The sequence below is a fragment of the Octopus bimaculoides genome, chromosome 1 (genome assembly GCF_046866305.1).
Source record: "Octopus bimaculoides isolate indiv1 chromosome 1, ASM4686630v1, whole genome shotgun sequence".
NCBI lineage: Eukaryota > Metazoa > Mollusca > Cephalopoda > Octopoda > Octopodidae > Octopus > Octopus bimaculoides.
Genome location: NC_142928.1, coordinates 65,604,033 through 65,630,239, shown reverse-complemented (window position 1 = coordinate 65,630,239; position 26,207 = coordinate 65,604,033). Strand labels below are relative to the sequence as shown.

Below are 26,207 nucleotides of genomic sequence, written 5' to 3'. Positions count from 1 at the left end.
GCCATATTGCCACTTTCTTATGGTTTATGGACAGGGATTGATTAATTACATCAAGCTCAGTACTCGACTTGTACTTATTCATACCCTGCATGAATGGTAAAGTTGACTTTGGTGGTATTTGAATGTAAAGAGCTGGCAGAAATGTGGCAAAGCCTTTTTGTCTGGCATGCTAATGATTCTGGCAGCTTAGTAATAATACTAATGAAAGAAGTGAAATTCCCTAAATGAACTCCAACATATCGCTATATATTTTAAGAACCAGAGAGGGAATAAGAGGCAAAATCAAGACCAGATAATATTTGAACCCAGAGCATGAAGATATGTAACTAAATGCCAGATTCAAAGTTAATAATGATAACAAAAACATAAATGAAATTAATATCAGACTATGGGATTTCAGTTATGTAATGTTATTCATATGTAAATGAAATTATCTGTGTTTTTCCATTTTTCAGTTTCTGTAACCAAGTAACAAGCTTCAAATTAGCTATGCTATTACTGCAGTACTGGACTGCCTGTTGCTGATAAGCATCAATGCATTAAACATGTACAAGAATTGCAAGACATGTGTAGTTAACGATAATGATGATGATATCATAGAGCACCAAATCTGTGAAAAAATTTATTTATTCATATTTTCCATCTTTCAAGTTAAAATGTACTATGGAAATACTCTCCGAAATTCTTGTCATGTTGCAATTCAAATGTCTGATATTCAAGAAAATATTTGAAATAAATCTAAAAGATTTTTAAAGACTTAACTGAATATAGTATTTTTACTCAATCATCATTTAACATTTATCTTCCATGTAAGCATGAGTTAGACAGTTTGACAAGAGCTACGCAAGCTGTACCAGGTTCCATTGCCTTCTTTGGCATGGTTTCTAAGGCTTCCTAATCTCAACCATTTTACAGAGTGTACTGGGTGCTTGTTATGTGGCACTAAAACCAGTGAGGCCACTAAGTAATTTACAAGATAAAGACCTCTGAACTGGGAGGGGAAGTAGAACTGACAGAGATGTGCCAGTTGAAGGGTTTAACTACAGAGGAGATGTGCCAGTTGAAGGGTTTAACTACAAAGGAGATGTGCCAGTTGAAGGGTTTAACTACAGAGGAGATACATGGTGACCCCAGTAGGAAAGGAGAGGAGAGGAAAGATATATATCATCATTATCATCGTTTAATGTCTGCTTTCCATGGGTTGGACGATTTGACTGAGGACTGGCGAACCAGATGGCTGCATCAGGCTCCAAAGGGGTAGATGGTGGAACAGTGGGGGAGGGGGAATATAAGAGGTACAGAGGGGATAGAGGGGAATGTTCTATAAGAATGTGAGGGGAGATGTTTAAAGATGGGGAAGAAGTGACTGCAGCATGAGGTGCTGAGGGAGTGCCTGGAAGGTGGGTATGGTAGATAAGTGAGGGCATAGAGAGTGTGGGTAGGCACATGAGGGATAGTGGAAGGTCCTGCTATGGGTGCCCAGGAGTGGTTGGATGGGTGGGTGGAGAGTTGGCAGAATTCTTAGAAGCATTTCATGCATCTCTATGTTCTGGGTTCAAATTCTGCCGTGGTAGGTCATCTTAGCCTTTCATCCTTTTGGAGTTGATAAAATAGGTACCAATTGAGCACTAGGGTCATAGCAGAGTTGGATTAAGACCCATTGAGGCCCTATGCGCTTAGAAGATATTGGTGCCCCCATATATATGGAATTCAAAATATAAACAATAATAAAACATAATATAAATTTTTATTTTTCAAAATGAAACAAAACTAACAGTAAGATGGAAAATATTGTTTATTTTTGTATACCTCCACTTTATTTATATTTGAAAAGTTTTCTCCCACTTTTTTTTAATTGCAGTCTTTGATCAGCTCCTGAAAATTAATCTCACGTAACTCATTTGCTTCTATACTTAGTAGAGATAAGGCATCCCGAATATCATTCTAGCAAATTTAAAGTGATTTTTTTTGTACCGTAAACCATTTACCATTTCTGTGGTGCCCCCCCCCCACTTCCCCTGATGCCCTAAGCACATGCTTATCTTGCTTAATGATTAATCAAGCACTGGGTTATAGTAATCAACTAGCTCTCTCCCTTTAAAATTTCAGGCCTTGTGCTTATAGTAGAATTATAATTAATATCATTATCATTAAGGTGGTTAGCTGACAAAATTGTTAGCATGCTGGATAAAATGATTAGTGGCATTTTGTACATTTTTTCCATTCTGAGTTCAAATTCCACTGAAGTCAACTTTGCCTTCTATCCTTTTGGGGATTGATAAAATAAGTACCAGCTGAGCAATGGGGTTGATGTAATGGAGTAGCTCCCTCCCAACAAATTTCAGAAAGAGTTGCTATTAATATTTTTTTTTTTCTACAGTAGATAGCAGTAGAAAAGACAGCTGGCTTAAAGATCCCCTATTTTTAAAACAATACACAAAAGTAAGAAAGTGTGTGTGTGTGCGTGTGTGTGTGTGTGAGAATACACAGGTATGGCTATGTAGTTAAAGAATTCACTTTGCAGCAACATGGTATCAGGTTCAGTGTCACAGTACAGCCTTTTGAGCAAGCATCTTTTACTATAGCCCTAGACTAACCAACGTTTGCAAGTGAATGAGACAGAAACTGTAGGAAGCCTTTCATATGTGTGCATGTGTGTGTGGTGGGAGGAATTTACATCCTACAGCTTTGCTTGAGCAAAACAGTGAATGTAATTTACATTCCTCATTTAGATTATGTCCCAGTTGTTCTACAACTTCAAAAAGCTGTGAAGTCTTTTACTTGAAAAGCAAGAAAGGGTTGGTGACTAGTAGAAGGCCCAGCCATAAAATCCTGCTTCAGATAAAGCCCCTGTTCATGTGCTAGCATGGGAAAACAAATGTTAACTGAACAAATGGAGATAGATTGGCAGAATTTTTAGAGCACCAGATAAAATAATTTGTATTTATTCCAACACTCTAAGCTCTGAGATCAAATTTCAGTGAAATTGGCTTTGCCTTTTATCCTTTAAGGGTTGATAAAAAAAGAAATACCTAGTCTAGGGTTACAGATTGGTGGAACAGTAAGAGTGTTGGATGAGATGCTTTATTGTATTCATTCAGGCTATGTGTTCTGTCAGTAATGTCTGCAATAACATTAATGTCAAGTAGTATCAGGTTTGCCTTTCTCTTTGATGTTGTAGGTATGGAGAGAAGAGGCTTGCATGCATAGGTAACTGCTAGTCTTCTTAAAAAAAACCTTGCCCAAGCCTATAACTTTGAGATGAAATTTCCAGGTACAAGGTGCTGAGATTCATATATATGCGCAGGTGTAGCTGTGTGAAAAGAAGTTTGATTTCCAACCACATTGTTCCAGGTTCAGTCCCACTATATAGCACCTTGAGCAAGTGTCTTCTACTGTAGCCTCAGGCCAACCAAAGCTTTGCAAGTGGAAAAAGATGGAAATTGAAAGAAGTCCATTGTGGGTGTGTGTGTGTGTGTATATATTTTGATGGCCAGATAACTGAAGAGATGGCAGCATGGGTTTCCGCCCCAACATCCGAAACTCTGAGTTTTATTATGGCTACCGAATAATTGTCACACTTTATTTACAGATATATATATATATATATAGTGTGTGTGTGTGTGTGTGTCCCATCACTGTTTGACAACCTGTGTTGGTGGTTACATCCTCCATAACTCAACAGTTCAGCAAAAGTAAAAGATACCAGGCTTTAAAATAGCAAAGAACTGGGGTTGATTCACTAGACTAAAAATTCCTGGTGGTGCCCCAGCATGCCAGCAGTCTAATGACAAAGTAAAAGACATATACACAAAATTCTTCTTGGGAACAGTGGACCTTGAAGCAGATAAAGCTATGTAAAGATATATGTGTGTAATATTGGGTTAAAAACACCTTTAGATCGAAAAAGTCGAAGGCAACCCATAGGACACTAATCCACATCTATGAAACAAATCACAGATGTTCTAACCAAAGGGCTTTTTGACCCAATATTTAGAGGCTGTTACTTTGAGTGAACAAGATAATTCTGTTTTTTTTTTTTTGCAACAGTGGATCTCAAAGCACACGGTAAAGCTCAAAGTTTATAAATTCTAATGACTTACGGTAAAATAAATATTTGTACGTATCTGGATATTTGCTTGAGATGGCCCATTTACAGACATTTTAAAAAGATATCATGACTGGGGTATTTCTTATTTTTTTAGTCATTTCCAAATTCTTTTGATAATTATAAACCTCTGAAGTAAGAATGGAACCTGTTGTCTGTCAGCTATATGACAGCAAGCAGTGCCAATAAAATAACACGACTGCAGTAATAGCTTAAATTTGTGGTTTAGCAGGCATTTATTAACCTTTAGCCTTATAGTTATTGTAGCTCCAAGCAAATGATGTTAAATCCCAAGTCAAACCAAATAATCAATATACATGGTCGTTTCACTAAATATGTAATCTAACATTGGGATAAAATCTCAACAGCAAGAAACCGGTTGCCTGGCTCCTTCTTACACTTTTTAACTCCTCATCTCCAGGAATAAAGCTGCTTCTATCTCTGTTGTAGCCTACTCAGTCTTTTTCTTGCAAACTGCATGCCATTCTCATTAGTGATAGCACCACAATAAATAAAAAAAAAAAAAAAACACTCAGTATACTCTGCAAGGGCAGGCATCCAGCAGTAGAAACCATGTTAAAAACATTGGAGAATAGACCTATTGTATCTTATCAAACTATCTAACTCATGCCAGCATGGAATAGGGATGTATCATCGGGATACATGCTGTGAATAAGTGTTCATTAATTAATTTATCATTTAGGCTGGGTATTTATTGAATCAACTAGGCATGATTAATTTTATGCAAAATTTACCAAAAAATTTACAATTAAAAGTATATCATATACTCAAGTTTGATTGCATTTTCATGGTTACATATATTGTAAAGGATATATACACAAAATATGGCCTATCTTATATGCAGTTCACTAACCCTTAACCAACCTCCTCAGTTTCTGATGAATTTGGAAATCACTATACGAGAAATTAAGGGAAACTAAAGAATAACCTATCAAAAATAACTGAAATGAAAACAACCACTTTTCATCCTGTCTCCTAGCTCCTCATTCATAATTAGAAGTTAGAAATGCATAAAATGTTCCTTTATCATACTTGAAGATCTAAATGATCCTTTTTTCTTAAATCAACACACACACACACAAAAAAAAAACAAAAAAAAAAAGCAAAAGAGATAAACATAGCATGATATTTATATATGCAGAAATCATTAGCTAAAGTATTATCCTATTCAAACTGTAATGTATTTAATGTAATGTCAATGATCTATAACCTGAAGCTTATTTTGAAAATTAAGATGGTTCTTTTTTTAGAATGTACAATACTTTAATAGCATATAATTCTAGTCTCAATGAATTTGATGACAATTTAATTAGTATCAATAAAAATGCTTTGGATTTGACAAAAATAAAATTATAAAAGTGTGCAAATTACAAAACATTTCAGTAAACAATTCAAGTTGTTTTTGTAATTGTTATTCCTAACTAGTTTGAATAAAACATTTAATTGGTTAATAATTTATGGCTAAAATGAGTTTAACCCCCCCCCCCCAAAAAAAAAACCCAGTTAATAGAAACTGTTATCAATGAAATTGAAATTATTTCAAAAGAACATTTTTTTTTTTTAACTATATTCATTTAACTCACACACAAGGGATCATACTATATTATGATCAAAATGAAATTATATTTCGGTAAACAATGACATTACATAGTTGCTTTCATGTGTTTTCTTTTATATACTGATGAATCAAATTAAAAAGATCTCCGAATTGGAAGTTATTAAGTATCAGTATTGTTTATATATGTAATGTTTAAGAGGAAGAATAAAACAATGGAATTTTAACAAAATTTCTCAAACTTTGGTTTTTATCAACCTTTGTTGCAAGACAGTTCCACATTTTAAAGAAGTGTATCTAATCACTGAAGCTTTTAGATATCTATTGAATAAACAGGAAGCCAAGACACAAAGATAAACATTGACTAAATCCATGTCAGTCTATTATTTGTGGGATGTAACACAGAATATAGAGTACTAATTCTCAAATGTAGTAATGCTATTATGCATTAGTGTACCTCAAGAGGTACCTCGATACAATGTGGGTTTTAAAAAATGTATTTTATGGCATTAGAAAATCCATAACAATACTTGAGTATCTTAATAATTAACAAAATATAATTTTATCATTAGTATTAGCAAAACAAGGTAGGCAAAATGTCATTCTAAATTTTTAACTTTTTAGCACTCAGATTACTCTCTCAAATGTAATGTTTATTTATTCACATAGTTTTCGATAAATCATACATTATCTCATAGCTTCGAGATTTCAATGATGTGATTGCTCATTTTTAAGAATAACATTGTAAAGTAGGTGTGAGAGGCTGGATCTGGTCAGTTTGAACATAGAACAGAATATTTGGGCCAGATATAGCCAGTTTAAATGTTAAAGGTTCAATCTCTCCCCACTACCTTTTTTTTCTTCTCTTTTTAGCTTTCCTTGGATTGAAATGTGCCAGTAGTTTATTTTTAATCTTAGTGTGCCATGAAGTCAAAAAAGGTTGAGAACCAACAATACAGCTGTACACAATTCTTTTGTTACCATATGTCTGTTGAAATACATCTTGTTTCAATTAACTTTGAAAATAATGAATTTATTAAAATAACATTTCATCAATGAGGTGGTATTTGGAACATGAAATTTTGATGGAAGGTTTTAATTTAGAAACTTTTAGGAGGCAAGATGATATCGAAAGGAGACACTTTACCAACTCAGCTTTTCTCCATCGGTTTTCGTGCAATATTAATTTATTAATAGCACGTCAGGTGAAATGCTTAGCGGTATTTCAGTCTTTACACTGAGTTCAAGTTCCGCTGAGGTCGACTTCGCCTTTCATCCTTTCGGGGTCGATAAATTAAGTACCAGTTGCATACTGGTTGATCTTATCAACTGGTCCCCCCCCACAAATTTTGGGACTTGTGCCTAGAGTAGAAAAGGATAGTCGAAGGCGGCGAGCTGGCAGAAACATTAGCATGCCGGGCAAAATGCTTAGCAGTATTTCATCTGTCTTTACATTCTGAGTTCAAATTCCTCCGAGGTTGACTTAGCCTTTCATTCTTTTGGGGTTGATAAATTAAGTACCAGTTGCATACTGGGGTCAATCTAATCGACTGGCCCCCTCCCCCAAAATTTCAGGTCATGTGCCTAGAGTAGAAAAGAATATTGATTTATTAAACTGGCAGAATGTTACAAATTCTTAAGGGTAAAAGTTTGGCAAACTGAACTGAGCTCAGAAAATATATTTTACTCAGTTTTTAAACACTAAAAAGCCAAAATGCCATGCTGACATGAGCATGATTTGAAAACTAAGTAAAAAGACAAGAGTGAAGACTTAAAAAGTCTACTGCTCTACCTTTTTTTTTTCCTACCAATTTGTCATCTTTTATAATTCAGTATATTAAATTTAACTGTTTAGCAGTATTCCCAATCACTGTCAAGCAACATTTCAGTTGAAAAACACTCATCTGTTATGACTAGCCATTACATCAAGGTTAATAGACTGATGAAAATACTTCAATAAAATTTACTGATGAAAAGTCAAACAATATAAAACATGTAATCTTCAAGCATTTTAATTTATTTATTTGTAAATAAAAATAAGAAAAAGGAGTAGACTAGTGTAAGCAGACAATAAAGAAAAAGGTGTTGTTATCATTGCAACAGTGAGTGGGTAAGGAAGGTATGTATATATAAAAAAAAAACAAAAAACAAAAACACAAACAAAAATATAGAATAATGTACAGCAAATAAAAGAAAGACTTACCTGTGCAATTCCTGTCACTGAAACAGCCACCCCTAATTGTGTGTACACTTGGGAACTTTCTATTGCTAAAGTCATAGTATTTAGCGTCAATCTGTAACAAATACTACTTGGTATCAAGCCCTGGCATAAGACATGTCTAACAGTGGAAAAAGCATGCTTATTTGGAAAATAGCCACATGCAAGAATTTCTGATAATTTATTCATAACCAATAAATTTTTTCAGTTAAAAAATTAAAGAAAAAAAAAAAAAAAATTTAAATATGACTAAATACAAACTCCTTGAAAGCATATGATTCTAAGTCAATTTCCAGGAGTCAGTTTTAATTTATAAGGGTAAATATTTCAACTGGATTATCAAGAAAATACAGTCACTTAGAAACATAGCTGCTATTTACTCAAGCTTTGATTCTTAATAATCGAGACTATACATAAGCCAATAGTTTTGTCAACTATTTTCTTATTATCAGAGCAGAAAATAAATTGAAAGAAAAAACCCCTACTAAAATAATATATTTTTATCCTATAACTCCTAAATTATTACATCTATTATATATATATATATATATATATATATATATATATATATATATATGTATATATATATATATAAAATCTTTTAACATTTGTTTTCCATGCTCGCATGAGTTGGACAGTTTCACCAGAGCTGGCAGCTGGAAAGCTGTACCAGGTCCCCATCCAATTAGGCTTGGTTTCTACAGTTGAATGTTCTTCCTAATGCCAGCCACTTTACAGTATGTGCTGGGTGCTTTTAATGCGCCACCAACATCAGTGCTTTATGTAGATTATTGTCCAGTTAGCTTCTAGCATTGTGGTTAGTCAACCACTCTACTTACTACTTATGATATACAGAACATACATTGGAAATTGGGGTCAATTTGCTCGACTAAAGGCAGTGCTCCAGCATGGGCGCAGTCAAATGACTGAAACAAGAGTAAAATGAATAAACATTTAGTTTCTACATATATTTCACCATTGCAGTTATTTTGGCTGATGCACTGCAATTAGACATCCAAATGCACCTGATGTCCAATGCAGAGATCCGATTAACTGCAATAGTGAAACGTACGTAAAAACTAAATATTCATACTGGTATTTAACTTAATTTCCACTATATATATGTAGAAATTATTTTTAGCTAGAGAATATAATGTAAAAAGTTATATTTGCCAGATATTATTATTACTTGCATGCAATAAAGTTTCAATGTTCAGAATCCTTACAGATCATCCAAGTTTTGCAATTTTGATTTCGTCGTCGTCGTTTAATGTCCGCTTTCCATGCTAGCATGGGTTGGACGATTTGACTGAGGACTGGTGGACCAGGAGGCGACACCAGGCTCCAATCTGATTTGGCAGAGTTTCTACAGCTGGATGCCCTTCCTAATGCCAACCACTCAAAGAGTGTAGTGGGTGCTTTTACGTGCCACCGGCACTAAGGCCAGTCAGGCGGGTACTGGTGACGGCCACATCGTGAATTATTTATTGCATGCATTAAAAGAAAATCTTGATAATTTTCTTTTAGAATTTCACAGAAGGTAAATCAAAATTGTTATTTCTTGAGTAGTTAACTGATTCAATATAAAAATAAAAAAACTTTTTTTTTGTTGAAATAATTTACATTTGAATTTTTTTAAAAATTACTTTGTATATATTATTTATATATTTAAATCATGTGTTTATGCAAGTACTTAGTGAACAATTACATATTTAAAAAAAAAAATGAAACAACCTTAAATGGGACTCAAGCATGCACTTCTTGTTAAGCACTGAGCTGGAAAATATGAGTTAAGAGTCCCATTTGGCAGTTGCTTCATTTTTTTCATGTATTATGCCCTGTCTTTACCTATTCTTACACAAATGCATATTCCAGAAAAATACAATAAAATGAATTCATATTATCACAATCTTACAGATAGTATAGAAAATTTGGTATAAACAGTAATCAATTGGAATAGATGTTTCTCAATACCTCACCATTCTGAGTTCAATTTATGCTAGGGTGGTAGTAGCAATAGTGGTGGTAAATGGTAATAAAATATCTTCAGGACCAATAAATAAACTGCCATTAATATGATAATCCTCATACATTATTCCTTATTTAAAAAATATATATATATAGTGGGGAGGGAAACTTTTACGTTAAGTATTAAAAATAAAAATAAGGAAATGTGGCTGGTGTAGCATAATAGCTAACGGTTTGAGTAATTACAAAGGAATTGAATAGACATGAATCACCTTGAATTAAGAAAAAGCACCAATAGTCATCACTAAGAAACTATTTTAAATAACTATCCACAAGTTTAGGGCATTGCTCTGTGTGTTCATACATACTATTTTAACAAGGCTGATTGTTGAGAGAGAGAGAGAGAGAGAGAGAGAGAGAGAGAGACATGGAGAAAGGGAGAAAGTGATAATGCTTTCCTAGGTCCTACTACAATGGTGTTTTGTGACCAGTAAATATATCCTGTGCTTGGTTCTATCAAATGAAACCTAAAGTTTGAATTCTTAGCTGATCAAGATTTACACTTCAACCATGACAAAACGAAATGTTTGCTATCTATTTTAAGTTTAACAGTAATGCCCACACCAAAGGAAATATCATTGGGGAAATAAATAAATAAAAAAAAATGATACTTCTTTAAATGAGCTGTAACTACTAATATCCATGCTGCATAAGAATTATAATTTGCAATAACAAAATATAATCAATGTAAAGTACAACAACACATTAAAAATAAATAAATATATATATAAAGCGACAACATTCTATCTGCAAAAGGGAAAGGTTAGTGGGTGGAGAAATCAAAATATAAAAATAGGAAAACATTTATAACAAAAGAACACAAAGCTATTCAGGTAACCACTAGGATTGAAAACTAAGAAGCTGCCAACTACTTGCATTTTTGGTAGGATTTAGAAATGTACCCATTACAACAAGGGACAAAACCACTTACTTGTGCAATACCTGTCATGGAGATAGCCACGCCCTGTTTTGTGTAGACATGTTGGCTTTCTATAGCTAAGCTCATAGTTGCTAAAGACAATCTACAGGTTCGAGCAAAAAAGAGAGTCATGGTATTGAGGATAAAATGCAATTCGCAAAAGTGGTTTGAACCCCTATTCTAATATTTAGTCAAGACCTATCAAAAATCATTTTTACTTTGCAAAATTTAGAACAAAATAATAAAAATGGATAAAAAATGTTTATAGAATTTATTTTTTCTACAATAATTTTGTCCATTTATTAAACACACATGCTATTTTAATTCATTCCTCAAAATCTTTCAAACATCTACAAAATGATTGTCATTTTTTGCTATTTTATTATATGCATTTGAAAGGCAGCAAGATGGCAGAAGAAGTGTTACAGCATTGGAAAATATTCCAGTTCTTTACAATCTGAGTTCCAACCTTGCCGACGTCAACTAGCTTTCATCCTTCCAAGGTTGATAAAATATAGGACCAATCAAGTATTGGAATTGATGGTATCGACTAAACTCCTTCCCTTAAAAAATTGCTGGCATTGTGCTTAAAATCAGAACCCATTATAAACATTTGAGAACAATACAGTCTCATAAGATGTATGAACTCAAAGAGAGGTCTAACAATTGTTGCATCTGAAAATTTGTATCATGTATTTACAGCAAAGAGAAAAACACATCTACCAAATGAGTTGGGCTTGGCAACAGGCAAAGAAAGAACTTGTACAGGTGTGAAAGTATTAAGCATCATGCAAGTAGGTTTTTCACACAGCAGTCACAGCATATTTTGAGTTTGTTGGGTTGAAGCTTAATGTACGTTTCATAGAGTACAGCTGTTGCAGCAACCCATCTGATTTTAAGGTTTTCTTAGCTAGAATTTTGGCAGTCTCTACACCATCCATGGTAATGCTCTCGATATCTTTCTTTTGGAGATTGGGTTTATTTAGCCAATATGCTTTGAGGCATTCATCCGGGACAAACAGGTGTAGTTCATGATGCTTCAAATTTGCTATATGTAGACAGTGTGTTTTTGTTCGACCTTTTGCACATAGCTCCAACCATAGCTATGTACAGACATGTACATGCACTCACACACAGTGTTGATGTAGCATGAGCAAATAGTTAAGTTTGTTATTGCAATCATGATGTCTTGGTTTTATCTCACTATATAGCAACTCAGTGTCAACTCCAGCCTTGTGAGCAAAACTGGGGAGATGGAAACTGTCAAAAGTCTACGCTGCACTAATGAGTCTGCCTGAAAATTACATTAAAGAGTATATATTTGCATCCATGATATACTATGTTAATTCACATAGCAAATCATCCAGCTGAGCAAACAACTGAATTGCTCATCTGTAAAGCATCAATGACCAGATTGTATATGGATGAAATGTATAATTTTAAACTATATAGAAAGCAGTACAGATGTGAACAATAAATTGTGTATATATTTAATTATTAAATGAACAATACAGTATCTGTTTCAATGCTAAGACCAAATTTCTTGCCAAGCATCTTAGAGAGAAATTCTATAGAATGTTCAGTCAAATATATAGAACACACATATACACATGCCCACAAGCACACACACACACATATATATGAAAGAATAATTCAAGATATAGAAAACAAAATACATTGTCATATCCATATAGTATTTTGACCACCTTCAGAACTTCATGGATTCAAACTTTAGAATCAAAAGTTATCCTCGTCAATTTATTTCCAATCACTATGAAGTTAGTTCAATGCCAACTTTGTGATCAGTTAAAGATTTTCTATACAATATCATGATGAAACTTTCATATACATATATATATATACATACATACACACACACACAACACACTATCGCATGCTACTAGGGTGATGTAATAAGATCAACCGAATAAAAATAGCAGCTAACCATTGAGGAATTGCACAATAGGTATGTCATAACAGGCTATTTTCTTCGAATGCCAAATGAATGAATAACACACACAAAAAAGAAAAAAATTATAGAAAGGGCAAGAATTATAGAAAGGGTAAGGGCTGAAAAATATCAATATTAACTAAATCACAGTTTTACAGATGTAGCAAAGCAAATGATACAGGTCATTCATTGTGGAGTAAAGCACCTAAAGAAATCTCTGAAGACCTCAAGGTTTAGACTCAAAACAAACAAGAGACAAAAATCTCAACATGCATTTTTTAAATGCATTAAAATGGGTTTTTTTTTTTTTTCCAGAACAAAATTAACAATTTGGTTTTTATAAAATATGAGTATATGTGGTTTTGCCATTTTATAAAACCTACAAATATTTTAGTTATACTAAGATAAATAAAAAAGCAAACTAGTTTCACAAAAACATCTTTATTATACAAAGTCTACATAATTCTCTGTTAAAAACTTTCAGGTAAACTTGAGGGAAAGATGTGAGCAAGATATTTTTATATTCAAAAGGAAATTTTTTTAAATTTTTTTTTTTATTTTTTACAAAACAATTCAGTTGGTTTGGGAAATGACTAAACAGAAAGTAATAATTCTGATATGTTTGACATTAGTTACAGTTGATAAACATACAGCGATATTGGGACATTTTCCAGAATGATAAATGATAATCTCTTAATCTGTCAAAGCCTTAATCATCTAAAGATTTGGGTCTTAAATATGATTCAGATGAAGATGAATATTTTATCTTTCAGATATTCTATTGTGATTGTAATGATATAAAAATTTACCACTTTGGACTGAAAATTATCGGACATCTATACAACCATGAATTTCTCAAAATTGTCTATGTTAGTGCATATTTTGGGTGCATGCATGTGTACAAACAGGTGTATACTCTATATTGGAATAGAAATAACAACCTCCACCACCCCTCCAAAAAAAACAGTTTATGTGAAAGGTGACACTATAAAAATATGTAGAAATTTGAAATATTTTATCATTTGCCACATGTATCTTCGCACTCACACAAATTTGACTACATTTTGGAAGGATCTTGATTTCTTCCTAACCACTAATCAGTCAACTATGAAAGAAGTAGCATAGACTCTTCAGCATAGCAAAGCGAAACAAGCTGATTAAAGTGTGTTCTGTAACTGTGGGCAAAACAAGTATGGTTATACCAAGCTTTGATCATGTAAGAAGTCCTTTCTTCATTAGCTTAAAATCTATTGTTAAATTCAAAGTTGAATCTTGTAGAATTTGTTAACTCAGAAAAGTGAAAGCATAAACTGGATGCAGTAAATCATTTGAATCTCTGTCTGTCTAGAAATATTCTGATTACCTTAACAAAAACTTACATATAATAAAATGCAAATCAGACAAATTATTCCTACAAAAAAAAAAAAAAACAGATGTGTTTTGGAATTTGGTAACGAGGAGGGTGTAGGTGTGACTGTGTGGTTAAAAAATTTGCTCTGGGTTTGATTTCAACGAGTGGCACCTTGGGTAAGTGTTTTCCACAATAACCTTTGATTGATCAAAACCTGAGTGTAATTTTGTTTGTGGAAACTGTGGAAGCCCATCAAGTGAATATATGTGTGTGTGTGTGTGTGTGTGTGTGTGTGTGTGTGTGTGTGTGTGTGTGTGTGTGTGTGTGTGTGTGTGTGTGTGTGTGTGTGTGTACATTGGGACTCAGGGATGATGACAGGGTGCAGGTAGTTTGCTATACCTGAAAAAACGTCAAGCCAAGTAAAAGCGTGGTTGCTCTTGCATACAGGATGTTACTTGCATCCCTCTCCAGCTGAGCATTCCTAACCTTATGAGCTTATGGGTGCTGGTGCCACCTAAAAAGCACCCATACAGGTACCGCATAAATACACCCATGCTAGTGCTGCATAAAAAGTAGCCAGTATACTCTGTAAAGTGGATGGCATTAGGAAGAACATCAAGTCAAGAAACCATGCCAAAACAGACAGAGCCTGGGTTGCTCTTCAGGTGGCCAGCTCCTGTCAAACCGTTCAACCCATGCCAGCATGGAAAATGGATGTGAGATGATGCTGATGATTATATATATATATATATACACACACACACACAATATATATATATATATATATATATATATATATATATATATATATATAACTTTGATGTGTGGATGGTAGAATCAGTGGAGCATTGAACAAAAATACTTTATGGTGTTTTTTTTTTATATATTCATTAGACCCAAGTTGATTTTTGCCCTTCTTCCCCTCAATGTTCATAAAATAATACTGACAAAGTACTAAAACTGATATAATTGATAAAATCTCCAGAAGGTGGTGCCATTGCTTGTCCATAACATACTGGCTGAAGCCAGTAAAAGAATAAAAGAGAGGGGATATAATATTTCTGATACAATTACAGAAATTATACTTGGGAATTGGAGACAGAATATAAATTGCTTTAGTAATGAATACATGTCAGTCAATTAAAAAGGCTAATTGAAAGCCAACCTAATAAGGTCAGATCAATTGCTTAGAAGAACATGCTTTGGGGGTATTCTTTTGTTTAAACTTCAGAAAGTACACTATATATCTGGATTCAGGAGAGGATAATAGCTAATTAATCTTTAAGGCTCTTCCAAGTTAATTGATTAGATTGAATCCAATTTCAAGAGTTTAACCTTTATAAGTCATATTTCCAATACCGTCCATTTTATTCATTACCTAAGCTAACCATTCACTCTTTGGTCAGTGGAAATACAAATTAAAGACATTCAAACAAAACTAAATTAAGAGAATAAAATGTAAACATTTAGAACATGGTTACTGGCAAGATTAAAGTTTAAACTATCATTGGTCAGTTTTCCAATACCTCAATATGAAATCCACTATGCTTCACTAACAGACTCAGAACCAAAGTGGGAACCTCTGTGGTTACATAACATACTTGAAATAGGAGTTAAATCACTTTCCCACAGTTCTCTTTACTATTTAAAAAAAATTTACAAAAGGATACATTGGATAATGTAATCCTAATTATATTATGTCTGAAAGATATGAGATGGCAGCATTTGGAATTCCTTTCATTACAGGCCTGCTCAATCAGGATAAAAACCTGGGGTTAAACGGTGTTTGTCTTTTACTATGAATGACCACAGCCACACATCATTCAGAATATTATGAATGAAATTGTGGTAGTTAACCTATGTATTTACTAAACTGAAAGTCAAGATTTCAAATACCTGTAACAGAAGCGTTGGAGTATAATTTCATTACTTGCAGAAGATAGATGTTACATCTACCTCCATGGATGGTCTTTATGTGGTCAACAACTAAAAAAGCATCTTGCTTTGGCACTGGCATGGCTGTGTGATTAAGAAATTGACTTCCCAGGTACATGGGTTTTGTGTTCAGTCCCAAAGCATGTCACCTTGAACAAGTGTCTTTTACTATAGTCCCAAGGCAACCAAAACCTTATGAGAGAATTTGATAGCCGGAAACTGAAACTGTTCAGTCCGGGTTCAGTCCGACTGCATGGCACCTTGGGCAAGTGTCTTTTACTATAATCTTGGGCCGACCAAAGCCTTGTGAGTGGATTTGGTAGATGGAAATTGAAAGAAGACCGTTGTCTATATGTTTATATATATATATATATATATATATATATATATATATATTTATACACACACACAAACACACATACATGTGTGTGTTGCATTTTCTAGTGTTAGCATTCAAGAATGATGGGTGTAAGGTTAAAGTTCAGTACTTCTGACAATATGGTTGTGAAATAAAACCTTACTACCAGAACTAATTATGTTGAGTGAATCCAGCTTGTTCCTGTTTGCCTGAGAAACAATAAGGTTTCACTTCTGCTTTTTGGCTGAGTGAAGAAAATATATGTGAAACAGCAAGGGGGTGGGGAGTGAAAGCTGATGAAAGATAGGAAGTCTATTAATCTATCATAAGTAACTTCACAACTGCCTAAGACACAGTTGTACTTCTGACTGGGTCACTCATATTGTATTGAAAAAATTTTATGAACTGAAACTCTCCATGCAATTAGTAGAATGTTAAATCTAAAATCAAGAGAATAAAACAATAAACCTTAAAACAGTGTTACTTGCATATTGCAAGGTTAACAATTGAACTAGGATTAGTCATTTTTGTCAATAATTCAATATGAAATCAAACAGTAATGGAAATAACACCGAGAAATTCAGCTAATCAAAGTTTTTGAAAGACAATATAGATGGGAGGTGATTTTATCTTTAAAAATCAATTGGTGAAAACAACATAAGCTTTGACCTTATTAAATCTCATCAGCAAAGAATATACTTCTAAGTCAAGCAAAGTTATTCCACTCACTAGATAACATGAGACTCCACCCAACCAAATGTTTTAGCATGCAGAACATTCCTTTGTGGTATTTTACTTCATTCTTACTGTTGACACAGAAGTACTTCATTTGTTACACTAAAAAATATGGGCTACTGACAACAATTTCGTAAAAGATGTGGTTTACTAGTAAGAACAGTATCCAAAGGGATGCCCATTTTGGTGTTCCTTCTTAGGTTTTGCAACATAAAATGATACCTGGTATATTTCTGTTCCAATTTCATTATTGACTCCTGAAGAGGATGAAGATTTAAGTTAACTTCAGTTAAAACACCCGTGGTTGATGAATCCTAAATACATCACTTAGTGCAGTACTGAAGCACTTCTGTCAAATAATCTTATCGTCGTCGTTTAACGCCCACTTTCCATGCTAGCATGGGTTGGACGTTTTGACTAGGACTGGTGGACTAGGAGGCGACACCAGGCTCCAATCTGATTTGGCAGAGTTTCATGACTATATATATATATATATATATATATATATATATATATATATACACACACACACACACACACACACACGAGGATGACTATACACACACACGAGGATGACTATACACACACACGAGGATGACTATACACACACACGAGGATGACTATACACACACACGAGGATGACTATATATATATATATATATATATATACATACATACATACATACATACACACATACATACATACATACATACATACACACATACATACATACACATAAAGTAATCGAGTCAATGTCTGATCATAGTGACTAATGGTTTTACATCCACAAAGGCTTTAGCTTTGTGGACATCTTTTCAGACTGTAAAGCCATTGTGGATGCAAAAACCATTGGTCACTCTATGATCGGACATTGACTCGATTACTTTTAATACATTACTGCTCTATGGTTTAGAGTGTGCTTCTTTAGATATATGATACAATGACAATATTTATATATACCTACCTACATACATATATATATCTATGTATGTATGTATATATATATCTCAAAATAAGCAACATGATATCAAGTAGTACAGCAGTACAACCATTTCAAGCGCCTCATTTAATTGAACAATGCAATCATATCAATTTAAATGCATTGCCATCTTCAGCTGCACAAATGAATTGGCTGGCATTGCATTTGAATTGATGTAATGATTGTTTTGTTCAATTAAATGGAGCTGCTTGAAATGGTCGTCCTTGACATCCTGTTGCTTATTTTGATTTTATTCACCCTACTTTGTGCTGTGTGGCTTAATACCAGACTGACTCGGTGTTTCAACTTAAGTACCTAATTTAACTGAATCTCATTTATATATACATATATATATTAGTTCAATTTAAAATGTTTCTATTTTTGTAATGGGTAAAACAGTATTGAATAATGAGTGTATATTTTCTAATGAGTGTTTTTGTTTAGATACACAAAGACATCATTGAAGTCAATAAAATGTACGAGTCTACTTTTTATCGACTTTCACATTGACTTTATATATCTGCACAAAAGCACTATTTAGAAGATGATAGCAAACAAAAACACAAAAATATACACATGCGCACAGGTAATATTTATGTGTGTGAGTGAGCAAAAGCAATATAATACAAGATTAATGGTGTAAATTGATGAATAACAAATAAACAGTCTTAGATATACACATTACCTATCTCTTGATCTGTAAGACATCTAGTACTTACTTAATCAATTCATTAAAATATTTGAATACGTTAACTTTAAATAGAACACTTAGTTTTGAAAACAACTCAAAGAAAATGAAAAAAAACCCCAAAAAATAAGACAAATGAAAAAAATGAATAAAGAAAAGCCCTCCTTCCTCTCCAATTGATTATATAGCATTTAAAAATATTCTGCACACTATTACACCTGATGACAGCCACAAATGACAAATGCTTCAATGGAAACAAATCAACAGCATTTATAAGAGGAATGATATAGATAAAAGGGGCAAACATTTCTAATAGTGAATAAAGATTTCAATTACCACAATTTTATGTCTGCTTTCAAAACTGAGATGGGTAAATAGATTGTCATAGGTCCAAGCCAGTTCTTATTTGGTTGAGCTAAAGGAATGCATCTTGCTCAACTATTCTACAGTGTACTGGGTAAATTTCATAATAGCACCAGCTTTAGAGAGGTTACCTTGTTTTCTGCAAAACTAAGTCCTCTTCATTCTATGTTGTTTCCACTTCTTCAAAAAGAGGGAAGCAGAGTGATGAAAGAGATGCAGTGATAGACAGGTAGATATAGGTTTTTGGTAAATGATAAAGAGAAGCGGAATGATGGAAGTGAAGGAGAGTGATGTATGTCAAGAAAGACTAATAGAAGAGGAAGTAATGTATGTCTGTGTCTTCAGAGAGAGAAAAAAGGAAGAGTGTGAAGGACAGTAATGAATATGCTGATACCAAGACGGAATGAGTGAGGGATAAAAATAGAGACAGGTAATAGTAAAAGACAGAGGTGGATGTTATATATATATATAACAAATAATAAATGAGTATATGCATATACACGTACAAGTATGTGCATACCTACATCTACCTGTATATATAGGTGTATATCTGGGTACAGGACGTTGCAAACAAAACGTAGACAAAAAAATAATAATAACGAGAGTACAGAAAATACACAGGCCACATAGAGAACATTTTCCTTCATCAGCTGCCCCCATTCTAACACAGGCGTTTCGAAGAGTTAGGACAGGAGAGAGAGAGAGTTATGGCTGTAAAACGAAGGGTGACAGTAGGGGATATAGAATATGGAAAGATATGATGCCATCCCTGTGGTGGAAGTGAAGTAGAATGATAGCAGTTAAAGGGGAGGAATTGAATATAAAAACAAAGCCACATCTTGTTATATAGGCAGTGTAATAGAGAGAATAGGAGAGAAGACAAGTGCAAGACGAGAGGGTAACAAAGAGATGGTGGGGAGGCAAAAGGGAGATTTAACAGGAACATAAGCAAAAGACCCAAATGTAGATATATTATACATTGTCACCTCTATTACTACCACTCTGCTTGCATGGATGAATGAGTCTTCTGCAGTCCTGTGTATCAACATGTCACAGCTCTTTGCCAGCCCTTTATGAGGTCCAGATTCTTGGGATCAGTCTGGCCTACTTTATGCAATGTTTTCTTAGGTCTCTCTCTTGCACAAGTTCTGTCCACTTCAAGTGCTAGCACATCTTTATACACCTGATATTCTTAATACACACCATATGCACATATCAGTGTAATATTCTCTCTTGCATACTACATTTGATTATGTTCAGTTTTTCTCAGCTCATTTGTGTCCCATTATTCATGCACAATAACATTACACATCTAATTTCTTTCTAACTTTCACAAATAATCTGCATTCAAAGCTCATGATTCACAACCATGCAGCATCATACTTCATACATAAGTATCATACAATCTGTCCTTCACTCAAAACAAAATAACCCTTTGTGTACTTAGTAAATGCAAGCTGACCACTAGTTCTTGAGGATCCTACTGTTTATTTTATGGAAAAAAGTTAGAAATATAACCTATCAATCTATGTCCTGCTTACATTATAATCTAATAAGGATTCTCTGAACAATACCAGTTCTATACAAATAAAGCTTTATTTTTACTCGTTTCATTTCCCACATAAGAAAGATTCCCAGGATGAAACAAGTTTTTCTTCTAACATTTGTACAAGCATGCAAACAAACATGCTTACACGTAAATGTGCATGCACACTTATGAGAATGTGTATTCATGTACTGTGAGAAAGAGTAAAGGAAATAACATTACAACAACAACTTAAGAGACAGAAATGTAGCTTAGCTCTAGCAGTAAGCATTTAAGATCATGACAAAGGAAGTACCTTATTCGGTGATTCCCAAAGAGTCTCCCAATTCAAGGATAGAAGTTTAATCAAAGTAATTAATATTTGCTATTATAGAAGAGAAAAATGCTACAATTTCATTGTTTTAATTTTTAATCAAAGTACCAGTAGTAGAAGCAGAAATAATAATGATAATAGTAATAATGTCGTCGTCGTTTAACGTCCGCTTTCCATGCTAGCATGGGTTGGACGATTTGACTGAGGACTGGTGAAACCAGATGGCTACACCAGGCTCCAATCTGATTTGGTAGTGTTTCTCAAGCTGGATGCCCTTCCTAACGCCAACCACTCAGAGAGTGTGGTGGGTGCTTTTACGTGTCACCCGCACGAAGGCCAGTCAGGCGGTACTGGCAATGGCCACGCTCATCTCGCTCGAGAAACCTCAAAGATCATGAGAGACTGTGGTTGTTTGACATGCTAGAAATAAGTCAAATGTTCCCTAAATTCCGTTCTACTGTTTAGTAAAATGGATAATACTTGAAATAATTTGCTTTTGGCTACAAAGGAAGATTGAATGATTGCGGCATGAATGTCTTTAATCATATGTCTACTTAACCAGGACTGTCCTGGAGCTAAACAACATAGCACTGAAGAAAGCTGAAGTACTTTGAAAGGTTTCAGAGATAAATGTTCATTTGTTTTGCAAATAAGATGGACACAGGTATGGCTGTGTGGTAAGAAGCTTGCTTCTCAATCACACGATTATGGATTCAATTTATTTCACATTGCTCCAGTTCACTCAGCTGTATTGGCCTTTGCCTTTCCCTTGGATAACATTGATGGCATGGAGAGGGGAGGCTGGTATGCATGAGCAACTGCTGATCTTCCATAAAACAACCTTACCTAGACTTCTGCCTCGGAGGCAAACTTTCTAGGGGCAATCCCATGGTCAATCATGACCGAAGGGGGGTCCTAAGTATACACATGTACCTGTGCACACAAACTCATACTAGGTTCAATTTGCTAGGCTTTGCCCAACATTGTAGTTTTGCTTAATAAAGACCTGGCAAATAAATTAAGAAGCATATATGGAGTTGCAAGAAAAATCTGACAAAGTGTTTTATAATTAATCAACTAAGCATGACTCAATCTACTTCTTGGGCTATAGATATTTTATGTATGTTGCTTAATGATGGAATAAAAAATATATAAGTGAAATGTAAATGCCACTTTAAGCCCAATGCTCAGCTATGCAGATAATATGAAAATCTCTCCCTGGAGAAGATAACCTATGGCAGATAACACATACAATATAACTAAAATGTCAAACTTAAAACTCAATGCTTAGTTCTGTAGACAATAAGTAAATTTCTCCCTGGAGAAGATAATTTATTGCAGATAATGTTTACAATATAACTATGCAAGTCACACTAACTATTTCCAACAACTTGGTGAAGTAGATGACGGTTTCTACCTTAGCCTTAGGTGAACCAATACCTAGTGAGATGAGGTCAACATAATGTATGCAGAAGCCAATTATAGATTCTTTTATTATATTACTTATTTCAGTCACTGAACAGCAGCCATTCTGAGGCATCAACTTGAAGGGTTTAAATGATTCAAATCAATCCCTGCACTGTTTTTGAAAAATTAAATTTTTTATTTTTTTTATTTTTCAAGTTTGATATCTATTCTATTGGTCACTTATTGCTAAATCACTAAGTCAAAAGGACATAAACAAACCAACACCATTGTTAAGCAATGAGAGATAAGTACAAGGACACACACACACATAAATGGGCTACTGCACAATTTTGGTTTACGAAATTCATTCATAACATATTGGTCAGCCTAGGGCTATCATAGAAGACATTTGCCCAAGGTGCCATGAAAAGAGACTAAGCTCAAAACCTTGACATTATGAAGCCAACTTAACTACACAGCCATGCCTGTATCTCTAAACACACACACACAGACACACACATACACAGAGGCACACACCTTTCAGTAATGTATATTGGTGAGCAAGAAAACAGGTGCATTTGAGCAAAAATACTGTGTATTTATTGCGCTCAAAATGTAGACACTCCCTTGTCACTCTTATCACTGGAAAAGCAGTAAACCAATGACATTATTTTTCACAGAATGCACAATACAGAATTAAGAGTAATTGAAGCTAAGTTGTGAAAACCGAAGAGGAATCTTGTACTAAATGCTCTTGCCTGCAAATAGAGATATCACAAATAAATCCTTGACAGGAAATATTACTGCTTGAGAGCTAGGTTTGCAAGGAGGTCTTTGAGTACTTGAAGAGGTTGTAGAATATTTGAGTGTCCAACTGACGAAAGAGAAAGAGAGAGCAAGAGAGAGACTGAGAAAGTGCAAGGAAGTAAGAGAGAGAGGAAGGTTTACTGAACAAAATTTTTTTCTTAGTCGTAGGTTATTTTTCTATATTGACAATTACTAACTAGAAGACTGACAAAATGACATGCTGAGGTTTTGGGAAATAAAAGAATTTCACAATTTATATTACTATAACAGAGTGATGGAGTGGGGGACTTAAATGAAATCTCTCTAAAGAAGTGATTAATTTCTATTAAACCAATGTGGGCAAAGATAAAGATTTATCCATCTCAAATATGTTTTGACATGGTAGTAAGAAAACTGGTAAACAAGGAGCAAAGGTCATGTGTGAATGTTTCTATCATGGACCAAGCTCACAAAACTATTCAAAATCAATATTATAGTGAAGTAGAAATGGGGTTCCTTTATTGATTAGTCAAGAGAAGAAAAGCAGCACTAATGAGCATTTTGCAGGGCTTCTAAGACAGTGGGAAACAAAGAAGAAACCATGCTTTGTAGGTCATCATCAGGCTGTTTACAGCAGAATGGACTCTGCATATAATGGTTTAAACTGAAAGAAAGATCAAATCCACCAGCAAAGAACAAATATAATCTATACAATTTCCATTGACTGTATTTCACTCAAGGCTTCAGTTGATTCAAGCTAAATTACAAGGCTCTGGTCAAACATGCTATACAGTGGGGGTGAACTCAAATAATTCAACCGAAAACAAACTACTGAATCACAAAGCTCTATTTGTACCAGACAAAAAGAGGTAAGGGGACCAGGTAAAATGTAGTGTAAAGCATCAACTCCTTTCTCTCTCTCTCCCTCATACATATAAACAACTACAAAAGAAGACCTTAAAAGTATAGAAAATTTAATTAACACTGTGAGCATATGACGTTATACTACAGTGCACCCACAGAATGTATTCATAATAGCTATTTATAACTATGAACGTTAAGTACCTCAGCCATCTACATGGTGCAGTCATACTGGTGACAGGATATGAATTCTTAAACCTTCAGCTTGGAGCCAAGTACCTTATCAACTTAAACAGCTGCAATTTCTAAGACAAAGATAAAATCTATTTTTGCAGTCAGCCTTTTCACTCAATGGTAACAACGTCTTCAACACCAGTCCATCTCTGTCTGTTAATAAAGGAGAAGATGGGGATCTTTGACCAATTAGAAAAAGCAGCCAAAACTCCTTCAAGTCACATTTTACTGCTTTGAAAAAAAAAAAAAAAGGGGGGGGGGGGACACATTAGATAATATAACCAAAAATGCACAGAGTGAAGAACAAAGTGTAGTGTGATCTTGGCTAGAACATATATCTCCTGGATCAAGACAACCTGGGGCTAAACAACAACAAAGATATCAGAGCATTACAAATAAAATTATCTCAAGTAATCTTATTTCTATATTTATTTTTAGGTTATATGATATTTACATTTAAATAATTGCCTCAATTCAAGATCTAATCTGTTTATAATTTACACCAACCACAACAATGACCTCAAATAATAACCAGCAACCCGGTCATCCAATCATTGACCCCCATCCTCTCCACTTGTGCCTAACAATCTTTTACTATTCAAAGTCGTTACATAAGTTGTCACTCCTACAAAAACTAAACGGTTGAAAGATATCAAGTTGCTAACAAACATATATAACATTATATCACCTACAGCTTACATTTTTCTTCAAATATTTTCTTTGTTTTTGTTCAGTGCCATGTTGCCCATCCCTTGACCTGGTAGGCCTATAAACAAAGACCATCTAACCATCTTATCTTTCATCCAATCTTACAATATCTGCTGTTTTACCCCCCCCCCCCAATCAAAAGGAAGGCTGCAAATTTTGAAGTGGAGGTTATAGTTAAAATCAAACCACCTGTTAGGAACAGCTAAATCACCCTCAAATTACACCCACTGTCTTAGAAAAAAGCACAGTTGATAACCTTTCCCCAATAGAAAAATGAGATGGTTATGGTCGTTGATCACTGGTCTGTTGGGTCAGGGTTGACCTAAGACTAAACAATGGCTAGAACTTAGTTTATCAATTCCATGAAAGAATGAATGGTAAAGTAAACTTCAGTGGGGCTTGAACTCAAAATGCAAAGGTACATAAACTGCTCCAAAACTTCTTGTGTTCGAGTGATTTTGAGATCCATTGCCTTCTTAAAGACATTAAATTATTTTAAAAAGGAAAAGATTGAGTGACTCCATTCACTGGGTTTTGAATAGTACTAATGATATCTTTCTCAGGATGCTATTGATACTTTATAGAAACACTTAGTACACTCGGTGGAGTGGTTGGAAGAATACCCAGCCAAAACAGACAATGGAACCTAGTGTGGCCCTTGGCCTTGCCAGTTTCTGTCAATCCATCCAACTCAGGTCAGCATGGAAAGCGAATGTTAAATGTTGATGATGGTGGTGGTGCATAACAGTAGACAAAGATGACAGATGCAAGATTTTTAACATATATAGAGGAATGAAACAAAATACAAAAAAAGCTTTTACTCCAGTGCTCCAATGATTCTGCTACATCACTGTCTTCAAATTAAATAACACTAATCATTTTTAATTGTTTTTTTTTTTTTTTAATGACAAGGCCAATTTGTCTAAAAGAGGAGAGCAAAGAGATGAGATAATCTATTAAATTGATTCTTGTAGATTTAAATGGTGCTTATTTTCTTAAAACAAGAGGATGGTGAAAGAAAGCAGACATGAATGGCATTTGAACTCAGAAAAGGAAGGGAAGAAACAAAATACTATAATGCATTTAGTCTGGTGCTTTTGTGTCTTGGACATCTATAGTTTTAATTAACACTAAAAATAAAA

At 34.2% G+C, this 26,207-nt stretch overlaps 1 protein-coding gene across 8 annotated transcripts in view; it reads right to left on the bottom strand.

Moving 5' to 3' along the window:
- LOC106877504 (flotillin-1) overlaps positions 1-26,207 on the bottom strand; it is an 89,992-nt gene that overhangs the window by 26,370 nt on the left and 37,415 nt on the right. For 3 of the 8 annotated variants that reach the window (XM_089351873.1, XM_089351875.1, XM_089351879.1), the window contains exon 3: positions 7,888-7,978. The exons of 3 other annotated variants lie outside the window; for them this stretch is intronic. In XM_089351873.1, coding sequence (XP_089207999.1) covers positions 7,888-7,978 — 91 coding nt within the window. Of the gene's footprint in view, positions 1-7,887; positions 7,979-10,861; positions 10,953-26,207 lie in introns of all 8 variants that reach the window. 2 more of the 8 variants (XM_052967216.2, XM_052967223.2) reach the window with 1 other exon arrangement.